The sequence below is a fragment of the Leucoraja erinacea genome, chromosome 3, assembly GCF_028641065.1.
Source record: "Leucoraja erinacea ecotype New England chromosome 3, Leri_hhj_1, whole genome shotgun sequence".
Classification (NCBI taxonomy): domain Eukaryota; kingdom Metazoa; phylum Chordata; class Chondrichthyes; order Rajiformes; family Rajidae; genus Leucoraja; species Leucoraja erinaceus.
This window is the reverse complement of record NC_073379.1, coordinates 80630770-80655245: the sequence shown is the minus strand read 5'-3', so window position 1 is coordinate 80655245 and position 24476 is coordinate 80630770. Positions and strand designations below refer to the sequence as shown.

Genomic DNA, 24476 nt, shown 5'->3' with positions numbered 1-24476 from the left:
ATTTACTTTCCCTTATGAAGCTATTTTATTCCTGCCCATTTCATCTCCAATTCATCCTCCTGATTTATTACTGTTGTTCTTCCATTCTAGCTTTATGGAATGAGCTGCCAAAGGCAAGTAAAATCACCATGTTTAGAAGAATATTGGACAGGTGCATGGATAGGAAAGGTTTTAGGGATAGAGGCTAAATGGGAGCAAAAGGGACCAGCTCTGCACTGCACAACTCCATGACATTAGGTTTGATGTTACTTTCAGAGTCCAGGTTGCCACTCTTTTTCCCTGTGCCTTGATAATGAACATTAGTTATAGGACAATCAATCTAAAGTAATCAGTCACCATCCGAAGCTAAACAGTATTTAACAATTTGTCTTGCCCATAGGAGTTAAAGCAGATCGATCTGAACCTTCAACCCGGTCTGACCTTCTGCTACACCTTGGCTAATCTATGCTCAGAACTTTTTACCCTCCTTTAAATGTCATCCTTTGATACCATTATCAGTAAAGAAATCTGTCACAAGACTAGTAATTTGAAATAACGCAGTCTACACCAAAGATCTTAGAGTAGATCTTTGGTCTACACAACCCTCAAGGGGAGAGAATTCTAGATTAGATTAGATTAGATTAGATTAGATTCGTTTATTGTCATTCAGACCTTTCGGTCTGAACGAAATTTTGTTTCCCTGCAGTCATACATATAATAAAAAAATGACAAAAACACACAATCAACACAAATTTAACATCCCCCACAGTGAGTTCACCAAACGCCTCCTCACTGTGGTGGAAGGCAAAATCTTAAAGTCTCTGTCTCTTCCCTCTTTGTTCTCCCACTGCGCCGAGGCGATCCAGGCTCCAGATTCAAATTCCTCCTTCACTTTGCCCTTTGTGTGAAATATTCTTTCCAGATTTAAGGCTTAAAAGACCAATCTCTAAATTCACAGTCAAACCTCACACTGCTGAAACTATTTTTTTTCCCTGTGTGAAATAAATCACCTAATCTTCGACACTGAAATCAATACAACTCACGTTTTGGTCATCTGCTTCATAACATAATGCTCTAAGCACAGGTATTTTCTGTTGTTTCTGAACCCAGTTCTTTGCCACTGGGATGTGGTGCTGTATCTCCTCTTACCATATTCTCTATAGTTTTGCATCTGATAGCTACCTGAGATCTTCCATTGATGTGATGAATGACACTAAAAATGTTATAATTTCCCACACCAGTGCATGATGCCTCACAATTCAAATGTGATGATTTAATTTTATGCCCAATTTGAATACCTTAGCTTAGCTTAGAGATACAGCGCGGAAACAGGCCTTTCAGCCCACCGAGTCCATGCCAACCAGAGATCACCACACATTAACACTATCCTACACTAGGGACAACGTTACACTTATACCAAGCCAATTAACCTACAAACCTCTACGTATTTGGAGTGTGGGGGAAAATCCACACAGGTCACGGGGAGAACGTACAAACTCCGTACAGACAGTACCCGTAGTCGGGATCGAACCCGGGTCTCCGGCGCTGTAGGCACTGTAAGGCAGCAACTCTACCGCTGTGCCACCGTGCCACCTCTTCAATTGTAAACAATGTTTAATTATCTTAGTAATATAGTGCAACAATCGCATCTTTGCATTTAACACTGAACTACAAATAGTTTATTTCTACATATTTAATCTTTGCTTTGGCACTGCCTCAGACAGATATATTTCAATCCATTTAATATTTTAGTTACTATTAATACAATGGAGATGGAGCAAATCAGAGGGCGCACACTTAGAGAAGAGAAGGATCACTTGTCAGCAGCAGTAGATATTGACTCGCCTTCCAAAAATACAAGCAGGGCACCATATCTGGATGCAGGTACGGTCAATGTGTCTTCTAGTTAAGACTTTAGACTTCAGAGATACAGCGTGCAAATAGCCCCTTCGGCCCACCGAGTCCGTGCCAACCAGCAATCACCCTATACACTAACACTATCCTACACACTAGGGATAATTTACAATTTACAGAAGTCAATTAACCTACACAGTGTTTGAGGAAACTGGAGCACCCAGAGAAAACCCACGCAATCACAGGGAGAACGTACAAACACGTACAGATAGCAGCCGTAGTCAGGATGAAACCCAGGTCTCTAGGGCTGTAAGACTCTACCGCTGTGCCACCCCTTGATATACTTTTGTCAACCTTGCTCCTACATAAATCTCCTATACACATCAGATACTACACTGTGGTCACGTTCAAATCTATTCATACAACTAAACATGGATGAACTTGTAGATATGCAATTAGTTATTTCCTATTCACAAAGACTAGAATCCATGGCACCATAAAATCCATCTTTCCTAAATTATTTTAAAAAATAATAATTTAAATGAAAAAGCAGATATTTCCTTTTCTGACATTAACCTATTAATTATTACAACCTCACCCACTAAAGTATAAACTGAAGTCTCATTTTAACAGAATCCTTCAAACTGTGCTGAACTCCATTGTACTGAAGCACTTGCACTAACATCTTCATAGTGACTTTGGAAAACCTTAGTTCCCACTTTGTGCAGCTGACTTGAACATACTCACCGATTCTCTGTGCTCCATACATTCAATCAGAATTTTAAATAAATGATCTGATTGCTTCTGTCCAAAATTAAAGGTCTTCTGGATCATCAATATCAGTTCAACTTCTAAACCAGGATATAATTTCCTGCCATAAACAAAAGATTGTGTTTAAGTGACAGTGGATCTGTGCTATATTAATAAATGCTAGTCTTGAGACATGTCAAGCTGATTGTTAGCACATGCTTCCATTATGCAAATAATGAGAAGTGTTCTTCAATAAATGGAACTTTGGAGGTTATGCTACCAGTTGGCCTCCAAATGTGTCACCAGACATGCACAATCATACATGGCCCTGGGATCTAGCGCATTTAACAGTTTACTTTGCATTGGAGCTACTTCATCAGAGAGGAGAGGCAGAGAGGAGAAGGAATGGTCTTTTCCACAGTAAGCCAGGCAGGCCTCCAGGTAAATTGCCAGACTGTGTGGGAGAAGGAATGGCCCATTCCATCTTCTCCAGCTATTAAGCCTCAATGACCTAGATGCAGTTTTGGAAAAAAATCCCAAGAGTGGTGAAAACCAATGAATACATCCTTAAATCCCGTTAGTAATGCCTGCGGTCTCAAACATTGTTCATTTTTTCACATCTCCATTAATCACTGGCTGTCTCAATCAATCTTGACTGTCACCAAATATTTATATACTTCATCTTATTGGAAGGTCACAACAACATCTCACACCCTGCACACAACATCAACTATTTAGTCATGACATGTACATGATGAGCACTTGTGCAATTTACATTAAAATACATCTCTATAACATACATTATCACTGCAGACAGCTGTGGCTAAGCAATTAAGAGGCACTGTTACATCACCTTATCCCACTGCTGCCTGACCCGCTGAGTTACTCCAGCTTTTCGTGTCTATCTATTCTGTGTCTGACCTATTCGAGTCCTCTCTCAATTAGCTCCTTTATGACAGAAATATTGCTACAGTCATTTTTCTAAAAATGTAGTTTCTCCAGGTGTCACTGCCAAGGCTGGCATTTATTGTTCAATTCTAAACTTCCATTGAATTGGGGAGGCAGCAAAGGCTCAGCCACATTGGTAGGACTGGAGTAATGCACATAGTAAACCCTTTTGTTCACTTCCATGAAAAATACTAGTGAACCAGACGGCATTCCTTGCATCCAACAATTCACTAAACGTAAGAATAGGTGAGCAAGGAACGTACCCACCATCTGCAGTGTGTTTATGGGTAAATGCCAGGAGATCCGCTGCCCTGCCTGTTCCTTCACACACAACAACAGGCACAGGAGGAGCTTCCCTTACGTATTCCCACACCATCAGGATGACATTTGGATCCCCTTCAAACAGGCACAGGAGGAGCTTCCCTTACGTATTATAACCCAATTACACACCATCAGGATGACATTTTTTGGATCCCCTTCACTCACCCAACCCTCCACCACAGGCCATCCTCCTTGGCCCATTCCTAAAATGCGTAAAAATCTCATATTAAAAGGATCTGAAATGTCCTCTTGGGGTCTTGGTATTCTCATAGACAAGAGACAACTCTGTCTATCCCTCTCACCATAGACCTCTATAGGTCCCCCCTTAACCTTCTGGCTGCAGAGAGTACGCCATTCAACCCCTTCTTAGTTGTTGACAGCAACCGCAATTTCAAGAATAGACCAGATCATGGGTGATCATCCACAATCAGTACCGCCTCGTTCCTGGCTGATCATCCCCATCAGTACCCCCTGACCTCCCCTATCCGCTATCTTCAAGAGCCCTATCTAGCTCTCTCTTCATTAACATCATACATTTGCCAAACCATCTTGTGGCAAACCTTGGGACTTTAATGATTGAAGTGGCAGCTCAAGTCATTGAGCAACCCTGCAAAAGGGTATTTAATGAACATTGTAGCCTAAAGTGATGCAGGAGATTTATTCATGTTGTCATGTTTTGTGGTGCATTGTCCATTGCCACAAGAAAATGAGGTAGGAACTAGGAACATTGAACACCCACAATTTCTATCTCATTTTCAGCTGGAAATGGTACAGCGAAGATTTACGAGGTTGTTGCCAGGTCTCGAGGGCCTAAGCTGTGGGAGTGGTTGAGTGGGCTAGGACAGGAGGATAAGGGATGATGTTATGGAGGTGTACAAAATCATGAGAGTAATACATTGGTTAGATGCACAGTCTAAAGTGAGGGAGGGAAAGATTTAATAGGAACCTGAGAGGTAATTTTTTCACATAAAGTCTGGTGGATGTATGGAACGAGCTGCCAAAGTACCATTGCAACTTTTAAGAAACATTTAGACATGTACGTGAGTAGGATAGGTGTAGAGGGATATGTGCGAAATGCAGGCAGGTTGGACTAGTGTAGATGGGACACGTTGGTTGGTGTGGGCCTGGTTCCATGCTGTAAAACTCTATAACTCTATCTGCTCCCACTTGCACAGAAAATTCTGCAAAATCCTGTTGTCACAGATATAGAACATGGATGTTGCAAGAAAATATATTTTTAGTTTTTGCATCCAAGGAGCAAGGAGCTCCTTGGGGCTCAGAATGTTGAGCATCTCTACAAATGTAATCCACATAAATTGAAAGAGGAGCAAGTTACAAACACAATAATTGTCCACCTGTACTTACGAGAATGGATTTTCTGCAGTGCAATGTATTGTTCCAGCTTTCTTCGAAGCTTCACTTCATTGCCATACTTCCCAATGGTCCCATCATCTACCAGGATGAAATGTGAATGCTTGCTATTTAAACTGGTCAACTTGCTCAAAGGATTGCCAAGCATTTGATAGGGACATACCACCTTAAGAAATAAATTATAGAAAACTTGTTTAAAGACATCGCAGACCTCTATTTTGCTACATATAAATTATCCAAGTGCCTGCACTAAGGAGATTTTTATTATGACATATTGATACTTTCTAAATGAAAGATATTTCAATCTAAAAATATAGGGATAGCTGATAATATATTCATTCATTGGCATCCTGGTAAAATTGGTAAAATTATCAAAATTAATCAAGAGTTGTGCACCAGTGTGTTCATAAAATTATCACTTTAAATCTAAAATAATTTACTTTGTAAACACATTAATAAATTTGTTTGAATTGATTTTAAGGTTTAAAAGTCTATCTTTGTATAGTCTGAAGCCAAAATAGATTAGCCTATATTGTTTAATTGGATACACAAATCCAAATCACCACACTCTCATAAACTGCAAAAGACGCTTGTATTTTCTACCACGTTAAATGTTTAATACAATTTGCCCGAGTTTGGCCAACCAGTGGGCAAACAAAATCACATGCAAATTTGGAAAATCAGTTAATTATGCAAATTTTATAAGCCATTATGCACCCTAATAGTAGACAAAAATGCTGGAGAAACTCAGCGGGTGAGGCAGCATCTATGGAGTGAACGAATAGTGACGTTTCGGGTCGAGACCCTTCTTCAGACAGGATGCTTTCTTTGGTACATTATAGAAGTTAGTAAGATTTGTTGGAGTTATGCCAAACTTCAGACATACCGAACCTCAAGTTTTCTGAGGAAGTAGAAGAGTTGGTGTACTTTCTTAGCTCTAACTTCAGGACAATTTGTAGGTGAAGGTGGTGGACCAATTACTTAAATTTATTTTTGATCAATAATTTTCAGATGGTTTCATCAATCTGCACCGTTATCTTTCTTAAATATATTCCGCTTTGGGAAAAATTGCCACAATATTATCAGGATGGAATTTTTACCAGTTATTAGACGTGTTTTCTACTTTGAAGAGTAAGCAAATAAGAACAGTTCCTTTTGAGAAAGGGAAGATTAAGCAGTGATATGATCAAGGTTTATGATTTTCTATTATTCATTTACGAGATGTGGGCATTGCCAGCAGAGCCAATCTTTCTTCCCAGCTGAGAAAGTGATAATGAGCTGCCAGCTTAAACTACTTGAAGGTATTCCCATTGTGTTGTTGGGTGAGGAGTTCCAGGAATTGGACCCAGAGTTGATGAAGTTACAGTGGTATAGCCCATTGATGTGTGAATTGAAGAAGAAATTCTGCTCTTGAACTTCTCACTAGTAGAGATTTGACTAGTGTAGATGCGGAAAAATCTTCCCTCTGGTAACTGAAAAAAAGTTGATTCAAAGCCATTGCAGAAAATGTCGACAGGAAGATGTGAGAAATGTCATCTCAGTTTGGTCAGGAACTGGAATACTCTGAGAAAGCAGCAGAATCTAATTTCATGAATAATTTAAAAAAATGATTGAAACAGGCATTTAAGCTCTTTCGAGAATCACCCTAGGCACAGCTTACCAGCTGGCTTCATTCTATGCAGAGGCTTCTCAATAAGTATCAGGAGACTCATGAAAAATACGTTTTCCAAATGTTTGCAATTATATGCACAATTTAAACCTTTATTATCCATAGCACGCAAAGCAGACAGTCTGCATTTGACTCGCATTATAATATGTGATTTGCAATTAAATTTAATGCATTGGATGATAAACTACATATTGCAGTGGATGGACACAAAGTGCTGGAGTAACTCAGTGGGTCAGGCAGCATCTCTGGAGAAAAAGGATGGGTAACGTTTCAGATTGCAACCCTTCTTCAGTCTCAGAGTCAAAAGGTCACCCATCCTTTTTTTCCAGAGATGCTACCTGACCCGCTAAGTTACTCCTGCACTTTGTGTCTATCTTTGGTATGAACCAGCATCTGCAGTTCTTTGTTTCTACAGTACATTGTTCCTTTTACTTGAGGGCAACATATGTGGCAACTGATATTACAAAGATATTAAATTGCATTGAGGTAGTCAAAAATGCTGGAGAAACTCAGCAAGTGAGGCAGCATCTATGGAGCGAAGGAAATAGGCAATGTTTCGGGTCGAAACCCTTCTTCAGACTGATGTGAGGGGGGGGGGGGGGAGGAAGAAGAAAGGAAGAGGTGGAGCCAGTGGGCTGAGGGAGAGCTGAGAAGGGGAGGAGAAAGTAGGGACTACCTGAAATTAGAGAAGTTAATGTTCATACCGCTGGGGTGCAAACTGCCCAAGCGAAATATGAGGCGCTGCTCCTCCAATTGCATTCATTATGGTTGCTTAACTTGCAGTAATCATGGTTAAGTAGGATTATTGTCACAAGCACTGTTTGATTATCACATAAAAAGGCTCTATTGATCAGACACAGTTTACTTACATCTTTTCCTATCAAATCTCTGTGGTTTTCAATGACTCCCCAAGGAGTAATTCCTAATATACAGATCTTCCGTAAATATGGAGAAGTATGATCTCGTACGGCATCACCAACATGTTTGGAAGTCCCTAAATTAAAACCAGAACATGCTGACGTCAGGTAACGTAAAAAAACATAGGTCTTGTTTAATTTAAATACAATGTTTGGTCAGGCAACAGCAACAAAACTATCACCTTTCATGTATCATTCCTGAAGCACTCTGCAAAAATGATTTCAAACTAAATTTGACATTGTTTCACAAAGAAAGATTGGAAGAAATAACTAGATGTTTAGTCAAGGAGCCAAGTTTTGAGGAGCAAAATAATGGAAGGAGGCGAGGTAAAGTGGTCTAGGAAGGCAATTCCAAGCTCAGGGCCACGGTAATTGAAGACATTGGCAACAGGAGTGAATTATTAAAGTCATTGAGGAACAAGAGACCAGAATTGGAGGAATACAGCCAGATAGGATTAAAGGGATTGGGAGGGACTAAACACTGTGAATTAGTGCAATTCCAAGATGCTGCAACCATAGAATTTCCAAGGAATCAATGGAATAAAGACACGAGTATATTTAGAAGATTTAGCCATTCATTCTGAGAAAAAAACAGATAAGGTTTACAGTGATTTCCCCATTGTTCCCTTCATGCTACACAATGACACATAGATACAGAGGCAACAGGTGCAGGAGTAGGCCATTTGGCCCTTTGAGCCAGCACCACCATTCACTGTGATCATGGCTGATCATCCACCTGTTTCAACAGCCAGGAGATTCTGAAAGATCCTTTACGTTATAACTTTCTAAACCTTTGACACCAGGTTATCCGAGTACATGGCAAGATCACACATGGAATTGGCCTTAATTATCATCTCCTCAAATTGGTGCTAAACTCCAGTTTTCAAACCCACACCCACACTGAACTATTTGTCCTCGGCCTTCTTCGCTGCCATGTGGGGCCAAATGCTAATTAGAACAGCATCACATATTCCTTTTGGGAATGAATGTTGAGTTATCCAGCTTCAAATAATCCACACCCCCTATTCTCCTCTCACCAGTCCACCCAGCATATCTCTCCCTTTGTTCACCATTTATATCCCCGCCCAGCTTGTTACCAAGAATCATCACCATCCCCCACCTGGTTCCTTCTGCCCATCACCCACATACTATCTACACGAGTTTCTTCTTCCTTGCTTCACCTTTCCTTTCTGTTCCCCCACCTGGTTTTATCCACCCAGTGTCCCTCCCTTATCTGATTCCATCTACCACCTACCATCTTCTATACCCTTCCCAAAAGGTTTTTAGGTTATGAAATCTAATCCACATCTATTAATCAGTTTATGGGCCCCGGCCGTTCAAAAATCTGCTCTTTAAGTGTGATAAATACAACCAAACCTACCGGTGTTGATGCCCTCGGTAACAATCCAGGCTCCTGTGGTCTCTGCTGCTTTGATAAGTCCCTTGCCAAAGAGTTGTTTGACTTTTGAAGGAAGTTTAAAGTTCTGACTACCTCCATGGACAGATATCAGCAGTTTTGGGAGTTCCATCAGCCATTCTTTCAACATCAGATGGAGCAACTGATGCAGTTCTGTATCATATGAGACTCTGATATACTGAAGAGAAGATATTGTGAATGTAAAATAATGTTGAAGGCATTTGCTATTAACTTCCTCTGGGTATTATTTAATATTATTGCAACATGATAATGGCAGCAGTTATGACAAAATAGCAATCACATAAACATACCATTTAAAGCCAGTGAATGGCAGTGAAAGGTTTTTATTACTTTCCAAAGGCAGCCTTCAATTGCTTGTCCACTTTGTACAGAAAATAAATCACAAGAAACCGATATGATGGTAAGTGATGGAGAGAAAGTATTTGGCCCCAAACTATAATGGTTATATTGGCTTAACCTTTAAAAGGAAGCAGTGTTAGCAGGTTGATTTATTTTTTGAACCGTTAAATGGAACCAACCTTAGCTCGATAGGAATAAGCACCATCCTGGAAATCTAAGGTACCAAAGGCATCCGTTGGGCTCGCAACTGTGTGACTCTCAACACACCAGTCCTCCTTCACATCATCACAAGCTGATAAATAGATTGGCAATTTTCTGTCCAAGCCAGAGTGGTCCCCAACCGGTCGACCACAGCCACATCTGCATTCAAAGTACAAGGATCAAAGTCAATTTTAAAGTTGCAGCCTTTCAGTTCATCTACAGGGCAGATTATAGAAGAGATTTTATGAATTACCCACACGTATTCACATAGTGTTTTTGTTGACAAATTGGCAACTATGCATTCTGAAAATGGATCATGTTCAGCAAGGCTGATTTACTGCATTTGCAACCAATGCTCAATTTTGAAGTAAATCATAAACATCTGAATTTTATTATTTCCCCAGAGAGAATTAAATTATCCTCAATATGGATCTTTTTGTAATTAAGGAATTGGAGAAGGACTATAAATTTCCGACATCTACTACAAACCCACTGACTCCCATGACTATCTGGACTACACTTCTTCCGACCCTGCTTCCTGTAAGGACTCTATTCCCTACTCCCAATTTCTCAGTCTACGCCACATCTGCACCCAGGATGAGGTGCTCCAAACCAGGGCATCGGAGATGTCCTCATTCTTTAGGGAACAGGGCTTCCACTCCTCGACTATAGATGAGGCTCTCACCAGGGTCTCTATTTTATCCCATAGATCCGCTCTCATTCCCCATCCCCTCACTCGTAACAAGGACAGAGTCCCCTTTGTCCTCACCCACCCAACCAGCCATCGCATACAACAGATAAGCCTCCGACATTTTCGCCACCTCCAATGGGATCCCACCACTGGCCACATTTTCCCATCTCCTCCCCTTTCGGCTTTCTGCAGAGACCGCTCCCTCCATAACTCCCTGATCAATTAATCCCTTCCCACCCAAACCCCCCCCCCCCTTCCCCTGGTACTTTCCCTTGCAACCACAGGAATGCTACACTTGTCGCTTTACCTCCCCCCTTGACTCCATCCAAGGACCCAAGCAGTCTTTCCAGGTTGTAAAACCTGCACCTCCTCCAACCTCATCTATTGCATCCGCTGCTCTAGATGTCAGCGTCTCTACATTGATGAGACCAAGCGTTGGCTTGATAAAAATGTAAAATTGTCCAAGTTGGCGATATGCAGAGTACTGCCCTGCCGACTACAAAATTCAGAAGGTTCAGAAGGAAGGTGGTTACAGTTGGCCTGGTGTGATCAGCAGATGAGTAGAGATAGTGACAATGGCTGCAGGAGCAAAGGAGACAAAAGGATGTCAGATTGGGAAAGAAGAAGGGGAGTGAACTGTGAAGTGAGAGGGAGGGATATGGGTGGAAGGGAATAGGGAGAGAGGAAAGAGGAGATAAAAAGGGAATGAGAGAGGACATGTGGGAGAGAGTAAGGAGGTGGGTGGCTGGAGTGGTGGGAAATGGCAATGGAGATGGGTGTGCAGGGAGAGGACATTAAAAGAGGTAGTACATTTTTCAGCTTCATCTAAAAAAGATCCAAAGCAAAGTTAGAGCATTGTGTACAGTTTTGGTCACCACACTACAGTAATGATGTACAAATGATAGAACAGAGAAGAGACTCACAAAGATGTTGCTGAAATGGCAGTTTGTAGTTATAAGAAAAGATTGGATAGGCTTGGTTTATTCCCACTGGAACATGGGAGGGCAAGAGGTGACCTTATGGAGGTTGAGACAGCTAGGTTGTAAGCTACCCAAGAGGAATGGGAAGTGATGTTCTTCCTGTTTGACAATAGACAATATGTGCAGGAGTAGGCTATTCGGCCCTTCGAGCCAGCACCGCCATTCAATGTGATCATGGCTGATTATCACCAATCAGTATCCCATTCCTGCTTCTACCCATATTCCCTGACTCTGCCATCTTTAAGAGCCCTATCTAGCTCTTTCTTGAAAGTATCCAGAGAACTTGCCACCAACGCCCTCTGAGGCTGAGAATTCAACAGACTCACAACTCTCTGTGTGAAAAGTTGTTTCCTCATCTCCGTTACCCCTTATTCTTAAACTGTAGCCTCTGGTCTGGACTCCCCCAACATCGGGAATATGTTTCCTGCCTCCAGTGTGCGAAACCCTTAATAATCTTATATGTTTCAATAAGATCCATTCTCATCCTTCTAAATTCCAGAGTATACAAGCCCAGCTGCTCCATTCTCTCAGCATATGACAGTCCCGCCATCCCGGGAATTAATCTTGTAAACCTACGCGGCACTCCCTCAATAACAAGAATATCCTTCCTCAAATTAGGGGACCAAAACTGCATGCAATACTCCAGGTGTGGTCTCACTAGGGCTCTGTACAACTGCAGAAGGACCTATTTGCTCCTATACTCAAATCGTCTTGTTTTTAACATGCCATTCGCTTTCTTCACTGCCTGCTGTACCTGCATGCTTACTTTCATTGTCTGATGAACAAGGACCCCAGATCTCCTTGTACTTCCCCTTTTCCCAACTTGACACCATTTAGATAATAATCTGCCATCCTGTTTTTCCTACCAAAGTAGATTACCTCACATTTATCCACATTAAACGACCATGCATTTGTCCACTCACCCAACCTGTCCAAGTCACCCTGCATTCTCAAAGCATCCTCCTCTCAGTTCACACTGCCACCCAGCTATGTGTCATTTGCAAATTTGCTAATGTTACTTTGACTCCCTTCATCTAAATCATTGAGGCATATTGTAAATAGCTGTGGTCCCAGCCAGCCTTGTGGGGTACCCCACTAGTCGCTGCCTGTCATTCTCAAAGGGACCCATTAATCCCTACTCATTGTTTCCTGTCTGCCAACCAATTTTCTATCCATGTCAGCACTCTACCCCCAATACCATGTGCCCTAATTTTGCCCACTAATCTCCTATGTGGGCAAATATGGAGAAGATCCATTCCCTCTACAGATGTTGTTTGACTGCTGAGTTCTTCCAGCACACTGTGTTTCCTCATAATTAAAAAGTTTATTCCCGTTTCATCAAGAAACTTCGGCTTGTACTCGTTAGAATTTAGAAGATTGAGGGGGGATCTTATAGAAACTTACAAAATTCTTAAGGGGTTGGACAAGCTAGATGCAGGAAGATTGTTCCCGATGTTGGGGAAGTCCAGAACAAGGGGTCACAGTTTAAGGATAAGGGGGAAATCTTTTAGGACAGAGATGAGAAAAACATTTTTCACACAGAGAGTGGTGAATCTCTGGAATTATCTGCCACAGAATGTAGTTGAGGCCAGTTCATTGGCTATATTTAAGAGGGTGTTAGATGTGCCCTTGTGGCTAAAGGGATCAGGGGGTATGGAGAGAAGGTAGGTACAGGATACTGAGTTGGATGATCAGCCATGATCATTTTGAATGGCGGTGCAGGCTCGAAGGGCCGAATGGCCTACTCCTGCACCTATTTTCTATGTTTCTATGTTTCTAAAGCTACATTCTTTCCTTCAAAATCCCTTGTAAAACAAGGCCACCAATTAGTTTATACAAGGCTCATTATAAAATAAATAGATTTGTACTGTTGTGATTAAAAAGGAAAAAAATAACGTGAAAGGAACATTTTCTGCTGGAATGCAGCACAAATAGTAATGGCTCCCTATATGCCTTAGCTTTCAAGAAAAGCCCAATTTAACATTGTGAAGTGTAATACTGCTATTAATTTATAGCAATTAATGCTAATAAATTAATGCTAATTACACTGAAAAGCAATGAAAAGGTTTTGATTTTATGTAAATGACCATTGCGCAGACTAGTTATTCAGATTAATTACTTTCAGGTTAAACAGAGCAAGCAACCACAATCCATCAAAATCTTTTTTTTTAGTTCCCTGGGATCAAAGATGACTTGCTTCTGCTCAGATTTTGTGGGTCCGTCAGTATCTCACGAGGCATGGACCTAATCACTATCCCAAAGACGACTCCTCCATTTCAACCCATGATTCCATATAATCACAGATACCAAGGTTCCTGGGAATCATAGAATTGACACTGATGTTGCAATTCCTCAGGGAGACTTTGAACACAATCTTGAATGTTTTTATCTGTCCATCTGGTAATTTGTTCCTGGGGTGGAGCTTAGAAAGGAATATCTGTGTCATGAATCTGGAGTTGGTCATGCAAACATCATGGCCTGCCGATATTATCAAATGAGTGTAATTAAGGCCTCAATGCTGGGGATGTTGACCTGGAAAAGGACACTGACATTGTTTCACTTACCCTTCCAGTGAAGTCAGAGGTTTTTGCTGATACAGCTTTGGTGATATTTTTCCAGTGCCTTTGGATGCCTACTATAGATAGTTCAGGTCTGAGAAGCATAAAGGAGGACAGGGATCATAGCGGTCTGGTTGCCAAAGAGCTTTGGGTTATGTCGAAGATCCTAATCTTCAAATATGTCTTTCCTCAACTGGTCAAAGTGATGTTCGTGCATTGAAGGCAATAATGAATTTCATCATCAACGTTTGCCTTTGTTGAGAGTCAGCTACCAAGATATTGTAAATGGGCCACGTTGTAAACCTTCAGTGTCAGAGGGCAACATTGCACAGTGAGGCCGAGATGGTAGAGGAATCATTTTCTTGTACTTTCAGTGAACAAGTTGATGATGGTTCTGAGTTAATTCCTCAGTGAACACAAATGCCCACAGCAGCTTGGCCGATGCGTTTAGCCTGACCTTGGTCCTGGAGTGTGATTGCAAAAGGTTGAATAATCTCCCATTAGTTCTGAATATCAGCTCCAATCCCATGAGCAGTTTGTTGGTGCATTATGGTAAGAGAAAGCATTACAGCCATGATGCAACCTTGGTTGACACCACATCCACGGTGAGTGGCTCTGTTGTAGACCTGCTGATCATGATCAAGACTTGCAAGCCATCAGGAAGTAAATTCAAGATGAAGTCAAAGATTTTAGTGAGGTCAAAAATACCATATATAGTGGCTGGTGCTGCTCCCTGCAATTTTTTTTCAGAGTTGTTATATGGTGAATATGTCTGTTGTATTGCTAGATGAATGAAAATCACTATAGCTTGCCATTTAATTTGTAAAACTGCGATAGAATCAAAAATCAAAGAATTCTTAATGGGCATGTGAGAATGTATAAGCTGTCATGGTACTGGGAACTAAGGAGGGGTTGGATGGAAGTCATGAGGTTGGTCCATTGTAAACTGATATGGACCAGGTGGGCCAAAAAGCCTCCTTTGGTAATATTAAAGGTACCCCATTCTTCCTTCCATACCAGTTGAGACTTCTCAGAGGTAGGATCCCTTTCCACTTTGGTGTTGAGATTACCCAGGAGGATTAGGTTGGATAAATTCCAGGATATTTTATGGTTGGAGCAGATATCTTCTTTAAACTCATTTGAAGATTACAAGGTCAGGAGCAATGGACACTAATGTGGGTTCTGTGTTCGAGCCAGTCAAAGATCATAGGGTGTTCATTATATCAGGGTGGAGTCGCTGAGATGCCAGACCAGGTCATTCTCGATGGTGAAGTGCTCGCTCCATGGAGACAGTGTTAATCTTCTTGTTTAACCCCCCCTCCCCACACAAAAGAAATTGCACCAACCACATTGTCCTTTAAATAGATTGTCTCCTGTAGATTACATCTCATTCGGGCTGGCAACTGCTATGTCATGGGGGGGAGGAGGGGGGATGATCTGTAAGAAATCTGACCTATAGACTGTCACAAGGAAAATAAGGAAATTACAGATAGCAAGTGCCCTCCCATAACCTGTACAATGTTCCTCTCTTCAGTCTAATTCCAAACTGCTGCTGGGACAATCCTGAAAAGCCATGAAGCAGTGCAGAAAGGAACTACAGATGCTGGTTTATACTGAAGATAGACACAAAGTGCTGCAGTAACTCAGCTGGTCATGCAGCATCTCTGGAGAAAAAAGGATAGGAACATCACCCATCTTTTTTCTCCAGAGCTGCTGTCTGACCCACTGAGTTACTGCACGCTTTGCGTTTCTCTAGCCTAAGCAGATTGATTTGGCTGCAGATAGCAGATGAGGGAATACAACTTTGAAATACCACACGAAGGAGGGGAAGGACTCAGCACATTAAATAAATTAAATTATAAAAAATATGCGATGATTCAACAATGGCTTCTGAAAAGAGACTGAGTAGATAATTACAAGATCTGCCTTCTCTTCCGGGAACGCCAGCAGTAAATCAGACTGGGCTTGACATACACATTTTTTTTTCTCCACTACAGGTTAACGTACTATGATCTAACTCACATAAAACAATAAACAGGATGCATAAAATAGCATGTTCAGAGATTGGTTAACTTTGGCACACAGCACAGCACAGCACAGCACACTGATAGCAAGTGACCTCCCACAACCTATAAAATCCTAATTTCCTCTCTTTCAAGGCCTTGAAGCAGATTGAATTGGCTATCCATAACAAAGGAGGGAAATACCTGTTACTGTTTACTTTTCCCTTGGGGAGTCTCCCTCCACTGACACGATCAAAGCACTTTCCAAGACTGAATAAGATGTTATTTTGGGAATCTAACAAAAGCATTTTCAAATACCACGCTAATCAACCACGCTAATTTAGTTTAGAGATACAGCGGCCCACAGGGTCCGTGCTGACCAGCGATCCCCGCACATTAACAATACCCTACACCCCACTAGGGGCAATTTTTACATTTACTAAGCCAATTAACCTACATCTTTGCAGTGTGGGAGGAACCGAAGATATCGGAGAAAACCCACGCCGGTCACGGTGTACAAACTCCATGCAGCCAGCACCCATAGTCGGGATCGAACCTGTGTCTCCGGTGCTGCATTCGCTGTAAATGCCTCGCACCACCCGGCGCCGCGGGACCATCGCCATCGCCAGCCGGGGGCTTTGACTTTGACTCTGACATTGGAGAACTTGGAAAAATAAGTTTATTTGGCCTTAGCATGTTTATGTAAATTATGTTGTGTCTTGGGTCGTTTGTATGTATGGCTGCAGAAACGGCATTTCGTTTGGACCTCAAGGGGTCCAAATGACAATAAATGTACCTTATCTGAAAGCAGCAACTCTACCGCCGCGCCATCGTGACCGTGACTTTTGCATAACTTAAAAATACTTTTGTACATTTGTGTAGCGCAGTGGCGCAGTGGTTAGACCTGCTGCCTTACAGCGCCAGCGACCCAGGTTCGATCCTGACCACAGATACTGTTTGTGCAGAGTTTTTAACGATCTTCCTGCAACCGCTGGGTTTTATCCGGGAGCTCTGGCTCCCTCCTACATTACAAAGACCTGCACGTTTGTAGGTTAATTGACTTTTCATCCATTTCAACTGTTAAGCGTCACCAACCTATTGATTCTCCAACCATTTGCTTAGAAGAAAGTTCTTAAATAGTTCTGCTAGGGAGAAAATTGAATGTCAGACAAATAGAAGACCACCAATATCATAAGAATTTGGGAGCGAGTGGAACTGGAACTGGAACTGGAACTCCCGCCACTGGATTTTCCATGGCTCCTGCCTCCTTTCAATCCATCAGATCGAATAGTGGAGTTGCATGTTGGTAAGTTAAACCAGGGCAGGATGTACACTGTAAATGGTAGGGCCCGTAGAACAGAGAGCTCAGGAGGTACATGTACATCATTGCCTGAAAGTGGTAACACAGGTAGACAGGGTAGGGAAGCAGACATATGGCTTCAATGGTCAGGGCATTGAGTACAGGACCTGGGACGTCATGTTAAGACAATATATTGGTGAGACCACACTTGAAACATTGTGCACACTTCAAGTCTCTCAGCTGTTGAAAGGATGTCATTAAGGTGGAAAGGATGCAGAAATGATTCATGAGGAAGTTACAAAACAAGGCAAGAGACAAGAGACATTTATTGTCACATGCACCAATTGGTACAGTGAAATTTGTGGTCACCATACAGCCATACGAGAGAACACAGAACACGATAGTCTTTAACACAAACATCCCCACACAGCGGAATCAAAGTTTCCCACTGAGAGGGAAGGCACCAAAGTTCAGTCATCCTCCTCTGTTGTTCACCCGCGGTCGCGGGCCTCCCGAACCCCCCGCTGTCGCCACTAAGGGCGGCCCGATGTTCAGGCCCTCTCGCCGGGATGGTGAAACTCCAACGTCGGAGCAGGAGAACATTCTCAGCGGCTCGGACCTCCGAATCGGCCACTTCTTACCGGAGACCGCGGCTCCCAAAGTCCGCAGGTCGAGCTGGTCGGAGATTCACGCTGGCGGCCCTCGGCAAAGGGATCCCAGGACTCCGCGATGTTGGTCAGCGCCGCCCGTGGCTGGGAGCTCCGCAAACCACAGCTCCACGATGTTGATGCAGCAGGCCCAACACTCCTGAGCTTCAAACGGCGATCCCAGGTAAGGCATCGCCTGCTCCACGATGAATCCAGCGCTGCGCCGCTGCTGAAGCTCTGGTCCGGTCTCCGGCAAGAAAGGCCCTGCCAATGCAGTTGGTAGGCCGCGGGGGGGGGGGTGGGGGGGGGTTGGATGCGACTGGGAAAATAGTCACATCCTCGTCAGGAAGTGACTGGGAAACAGTTTCTCCCTTACCAAACCCCTCTCCCCCACATAGAAATACTAAAACAATCCTCCAAAACCTGCTTTTAAACAAAATAAAAATAGAAAAAAATATAGAAAAACAGACAGACTGTAGGCAGAGGCTGCCATCATATGGCGCCCCTGGAGGCCCATGGAGAGCTTTTGTTATAAAGAGAAACCTGGCAGGCTGGGACTTTTTCCTGAATCTATGTGTACTCTGAGGGGTGACCTAATAGAAATATATAAAATCATGATGGCCACAGATAAGGTGGATAGTCACAGTCATTTTCACCTGAGGTTGTAGGAGAAGGACATAGATTTACAGTGAGAGGGGATGATTTAAAGTGGGCTTGTGGGGTAACCTTTAGACACAGAGGGTGGTGGGTGTATGGAACATGCAACCAAAGATAGCTGTCGAGCTGGGTACGATTACAATATTTGAAAGACATTTGTACAAGTATATGGATAGAAAAGGTGCCACATAACTCTATGGCATTATAACTGGAAGACATCTTACAATGTACGCTATTGCAGGGAATAAGGTGGAGCTAAATGCAGTGTTTTGAAGTTGTTTTCTCACACAAAGTTGCTGCCCTGAAGATTGTAAATGGATTGAAAACATTTGCGTTTCCGGACAATTGTTAAGGTCAGCAGTGCCACTTTGTGTCTCCCACATAGCCAACAGTTGATCATAGATTCATCTTCCTTACTCCCACACCCTCCTAGAATCCACTCAAAGTGCCTGCATGGAGACTGACTATCATTACAATGGCCCGGGTCTCCAGCATAATCTAGTATCTTTGGTCTCCAGTAGAATGGTCAGCAGCAGAACATCCATCCCACTCTGCAGAGCAGCACAAGACCTGACAATCTATGGCATCTTTACTTGAAATTCAGACTTTGTGCATTGCTTATAAAAGTCATAAAAGGCAAAAGTATCTCATGTACTTACCGCACCAGGTTCTGGCAAATCTGGCATCCTGGAAGACATCTGCCATAAAAAAAGATTTTAATTTCAATTACTTGTTCAATCTGCCCGAACACTATCGAAAATCAATGCCAATCGTATACTAGCTTTCTGTATCTACCATGTTCTATCTCCAAAGTTGCTGAAGCTTCCATTTCACTAAAAGACCTAATGCCATGACCAAGTGTTCCCGCATTAGATAGTACACACTCAGCTGCAAGATACACACTCCACAATGATCCTGAGCCTTGCATCTTAAACTCATTCCCCCAACACCAAAGTACCATTCCCAACATCAATAACCTGACGGCAGATGCACTGCCAACATTTGCTGATTGGAAATCACTTTTCTTTGAATTAAGTTCCAATTGATCCTGTACTCTGGCTGCACAGTTTATTTTTATGTAAGCATATTACAAACAAAAGGATGCCTTTCATACTAACAGGCTAGATTAAATAAAATAAGAACTAACCTCTGAACCACATGAATATATGTGGAAAGGATAGAAAGGCAAACTACTATTGGTGTTCAGAGAAACCTATGCATGACTGAAGGACGACATGCAAATAATTCTTGCAAGTAGCAAAGCAAATGTATGTTGGCCTTTACTGCAAGAGGATTTAAACACATCAGTCAAGGTATTTTAGATTCCATGATAGTCCCAGAAGTGGATTCTAGCTCACTTAAGTATTTATTTATCAGCAAACAAAGAATGTCTGTGAGTTTACAATAGATCATATGCTGCCTGGGGAAGTGGGAGAAGCAGATATAATAGAAACAAGGAAGGTCTGAAGAAGGAACCGGACCCAAAACGTCAATAGACTATAGACGTCACCTATCCATGTTCTCCAGAGATGCTGCCTGACTTGTTGAGTTACTCCAGCACTCTGTGTCCTTTTAAGCAGATATGATAGTTACGTTTAAGAGGCATTTAGTCAGACGCGTGAACAGACAGGCAATAGAGGGATAATGTCCATGCGCAGCAGATAAGATTAGTTTAATTTGGCACCAGGGTTGGCACATACATGGTGGACAGAAGGGCCTATTCCTGTGCTGTTCTTTTCTATGTTCTATATCAATGTGCCTTTTTCACTGCATTCCCACACTTGTTTTTAAATGATTGTAGAACCTATATTCACTCTGCTCGACCCAATAGTTATAAAATGTTGTGTAAAAGGTGATTAAACTAGTTAACAGTAAATAGTGATAAATGTACGTGCTTCATGTGTGCTACAAGCTACTCAGAATGTTGGACTAGTTCCTCTAAACTTTATAAAGAAGTCTGTGGCATCTAACCTGTGAGAATCTCTTGAACTGGTTATAATTTTTCCACATTCGCGCTTACAGAAAACTGCTTCAATCCACGACTTCTGAGTCTGAAAAGGAAGAGAAAGATCTAATTAATTATATTTTTTGCAGCATGTCCATGGATTCAAATAGACTGGATGGTTTATTGAATGAACATCAACAGCACGATGCTACTTTTAAACCCGTGATAGAGCCTGCAATTGGCAACCAGGATTCATCTTGCTCCAATGGGCAGTCTCGTGGCACAGACATTACATTACTTTGATAAGGAATACATGAATAGGAAAGGTTTAGAGGGATATGGGCTAAATGCGATCAGCTTGGATACGGCATCTAGGTCGGCGTGGACAGGTTGGCCCATTGGCCCTGTTTCCGTGCTGTATGACTCTCTGGCTCCAATTTCTGCACCAGAGCTGAGAATCACTGCATCTCTATTGCCGGTAATTCCTCAATGTCCACTTCAAAAACTGAGACAGGCTGAAGATACTTTATCTCTGAAAGCAGATTAAAGGATATAGATGAAACACAAAATGCTGGAGTAACTCAGCAGGTCCAGCAGCATCTGTGGTGTTTCGGGTCAGGACCATTCTTCAGAGTAAATCTGATGAAGTATCACGACAAAACCTCACCTCTCCAGTTCCCTCCACAGATGCTGCCTGAGCTGCTGAGTTACTCCAGCACTTTGTGTTTTACTCCAGATTTCAGCATCTGCATTTTCTTTATGTCTCATTAAAGGATATGGGGCTGCGTTCCTTCAAACAGCAAAGTTGTGAGGTGATTTGATGAAAGTGTTTCACAATCATGAAGTGTTCCAGGCACAGTAAATAAAGAGGTACAGCTCTGTTACTGGAGGGGCTGAGAACCAGAGGATATAGATTCAAGGTCATGAGCAGAGCACTCATGAGAAAAAATACTTCTTCACACTGCAAGGGGTTAAGATGGAAAGGATTGTTTGAGAAGTTGATGCAAACAAATTAATGTCTTATGAGAAGGAATTGGATTAGTACTTGCAAGGGCAAAAAAAATGTCCGAGCTACAGAGAAAGAGATTGAGAATAACAACTAAATGGATTTTATATAACAATATGGGCTAAATGAATTAAAGAGTCTCTTTTGGTAAGTATTATACATTCCAATGATTTGTGTTTTGGAATCTTGCTCATCCAGTCAAGATAGATTCATACTGCAGGTTGAGGCTTTCTGTAGTATTATTTAAACATGCTCAAGAAGAGGTGCAGCTATGTTTAAGACTTTTTTTGGGAGAGTTTGGTTCCAAATTGCTGCACAGTGAATCAGAGTTTTAAATAAGCAGCAAAGTGCTCCCTGCTCTCAAATGATTTAGACTATTCGACTTTTGAGATACAGCATAGAATCAGGCCCTTCAGCCCAACGAATCCACGCCAACCAGCAATCACACTATCCTACACACTAGGGGCAATTTATAATTTTTACCGAAGCAAATTAACCTACAAACGCTGTACGTCTTTGGAGTGAGGGAGGAAACCGGAGCACCAAGAGAAAACCAACACGGTCACGGGAAAAACGTACAAACTCCATACAGTCAGCACCCAGGATCGAACCCAGGCCTCTGGTGCTAAACGGCAGCAGCTCTACCACTGCGCCACTGTGCCACCCCCAAGTGTTATGGTGTTCAATGTTATAAGTCAGTCCTGGATAGCAGACATCCTGGACTTCAGTATTTAAGGTTAGTCCTGAGATGGTTTTCTTGCATCATTTTCCATTGCATGTTTGCCACTTCTATAGTACTCTCCAAAATTCTGAAGAAGTCAAATACATCTATGGCAGTAGCACAGGTGGATGATAACAAACTAGTAGTCACATTTATAGCCCACCACTCTTTTCCATTGAGATTGGTGGAAAATTAAGTGGGCTTTAAACAGGGCTGACAAAGTTATTGTTGTCGATTGCTTGATCGTCCTTTTATCACCCAATGGTTTTCAGGTTATACCATCTACAGTAATCAAAATGCCACCTTATTTTTAACTTTGCCAACAACTACACCAATGCTTTATTTTTTAATGAAGTCCGAAAGGAAGGTGAAAAGAGTTGGGATGAGATTTTCACTTACTCCATCCATCTGCCAATCACTGTACACCCCTCACATGTATCCACCTATCATTTGCATGAAAAAAGGTCTGAAGAAAGGTTTTAACCCAAAACTTCTCCTATTCCTTTTGTCCCGAGATGCTGCCTGACCCAGTAAGTTACCCCAGCTTTTTGTGTCTTTCTTCGGCTTAAACCAGCATCTGCAGTTCCCTCCTACACATATCACTTGCCAGACTTTGTCCCACCCACATTTCATTTCTACCTTTCTTCCCCTTGCTCCATCATTCTGAAGAAAGATCCCGATCCTAAACATCGTCTGCCTAGTCCCTCCACAGACGCTGCCTGACCTACTAAGTTTTTCCAGTCTTTTTGTTTTCTGCTCTAGCATCTGCAGTCTGCTGTGCCCACGGCAGCTAACGTAAACACATCACACATCAAATGAGATGAATGACCAGATAAATGATTTATTTAAATTATAAATTAAAAGAGGTTTGTGGACTTGGGCTTTAGGTTAACACAGGCTCTTCTTCATGTGATACTAACTGCCCTCGGATTAACATTTCATTCAGTGAGACAGTATATATTAACAATGCAGCATTTCACTTGCACTGAAGTACTACATCATTATGTGTTCTTAGTCTGGTTTAAGGTTGAATGCGTTGACTTCAGTTCCAGAAGGTTAACCCATCACAAGGTTACTATTAAAAGCAGTTTTACTCAGTTTAATACGTTGAAGGAAGATAAATCTTATTTCCACTCCTGTAAACGCAGGGATAAATAATTGGAGGTGTTTCTATGGAGTTTAAATACTTCAGGCTATAATAATTACCCTTAAGTGTGAGTGATAAACACTGCCATTTTACAGCAATGCAATTAGATGCTAGAAATGATTACATTAAGTAAATATGTTATTAACTTAGTTAACTACACTATTAAGTAAACACACAATAACATACAATTTAAAAATCACTTATAAAACTTCCTCAAGGCTGGTGAGAATAAATCGCACTTGATCTGTACCAGGCATTTAGGACAGTGTTTATTTTAAAATTCAATCTACAATACTTTTAGTTTCAACATAAAAGCTGTATTTGTTATCACTAAGTATACAGTTAGAATTAACAACTGCATTAATGAAACATATGTGAATACAAATTGATGATATTACACATAAATATCTATTTCATAAGAAGTAAGGTGACTTACCATATTTTACAATCAATTTTATTAATTCTTGAAGAAGTAAGCTTTTTAAAAAGATGTGTGCTCCCGAGGAGGGTGAATACAAAAGTCTGCAGTACTGCTGCAATACTAAGGCATGCATTTGCTTCGATTTAGCACCTATGAGCACAGAGCTACACAGAAGTATGTGGTCTGAAACAGAAAAAAACAAATCATTTATAAAAGACTCCTCCTTTCTCTCACATAGAAATAGTTCTCGGAGAAATAGTATAGCCATTAGCAGTAAAACAAAGAACAGCTTTACCTATCATTAAACCCACAAGACCTTTTTCAAAAGTACATGTGTCAAAGACATAACCAATGGTATGCTTTAACCCTTCCAGAACTTAGATATTAATCCATTGGTTTGTCAAGGCACCCCAGTTTTATACTCAGCTGTTTCTCTCTTTCTCTATCCCATTTTTATTTTGTAATATCTATCATTTAAAAGAACCTAAGATGCTTTGACAATATTTACAATGCAGAGGTGACTCACTTGATTAAAACCAACAAAGGGCAGCAAGTATACAAAAGGTTAAAACTTCTTCCCTCCACTAAACTACAGCACCTTGGTTTGGGACGT

General features: G+C 41.6%; 1 protein-coding gene across 1 annotated transcript in view; it reads right to left on the bottom strand.

Moving 5' to 3' along the window:
* Positions 1 to 24208, bottom strand: part of LOC129695770 (transient receptor potential cation channel subfamily M member 6-like) — a 126052-nt gene extending 101844 nt beyond the window's left edge. The window contains exons 1-10 of the mRNA XM_055633067.1: positions 23879 to 24208; positions 20595 to 20674; positions 19283 to 19321; positions 9766 to 9946; positions 9191 to 9404; positions 7762 to 7886; positions 5218 to 5389; positions 4033 to 4055; positions 3795 to 3949; positions 2581 to 2704 (exon numbers count right to left, since the gene is read on the bottom strand). Coding sequence (XP_055489042.1) covers positions 2581 to 2704; positions 3795 to 3949; positions 4033 to 4055; positions 5218 to 5389; positions 7762 to 7886; positions 9191 to 9404; positions 9766 to 9946; positions 19283 to 19321; positions 20595 to 20674; positions 23879 to 23881 — 1116 coding nt within the window. The 5' untranslated portion in view covers positions 23882 to 24208. The remainder of the gene's footprint in view (positions 1 to 2580; positions 2705 to 3794; positions 3950 to 4032; positions 4056 to 5217; positions 5390 to 7761; positions 7887 to 9190; positions 9405 to 9765; positions 9947 to 19282; positions 19322 to 20594; positions 20675 to 23878) is intronic.
* Between the last annotated feature and the right edge of the window lie 268 nt (positions 24209 to 24476).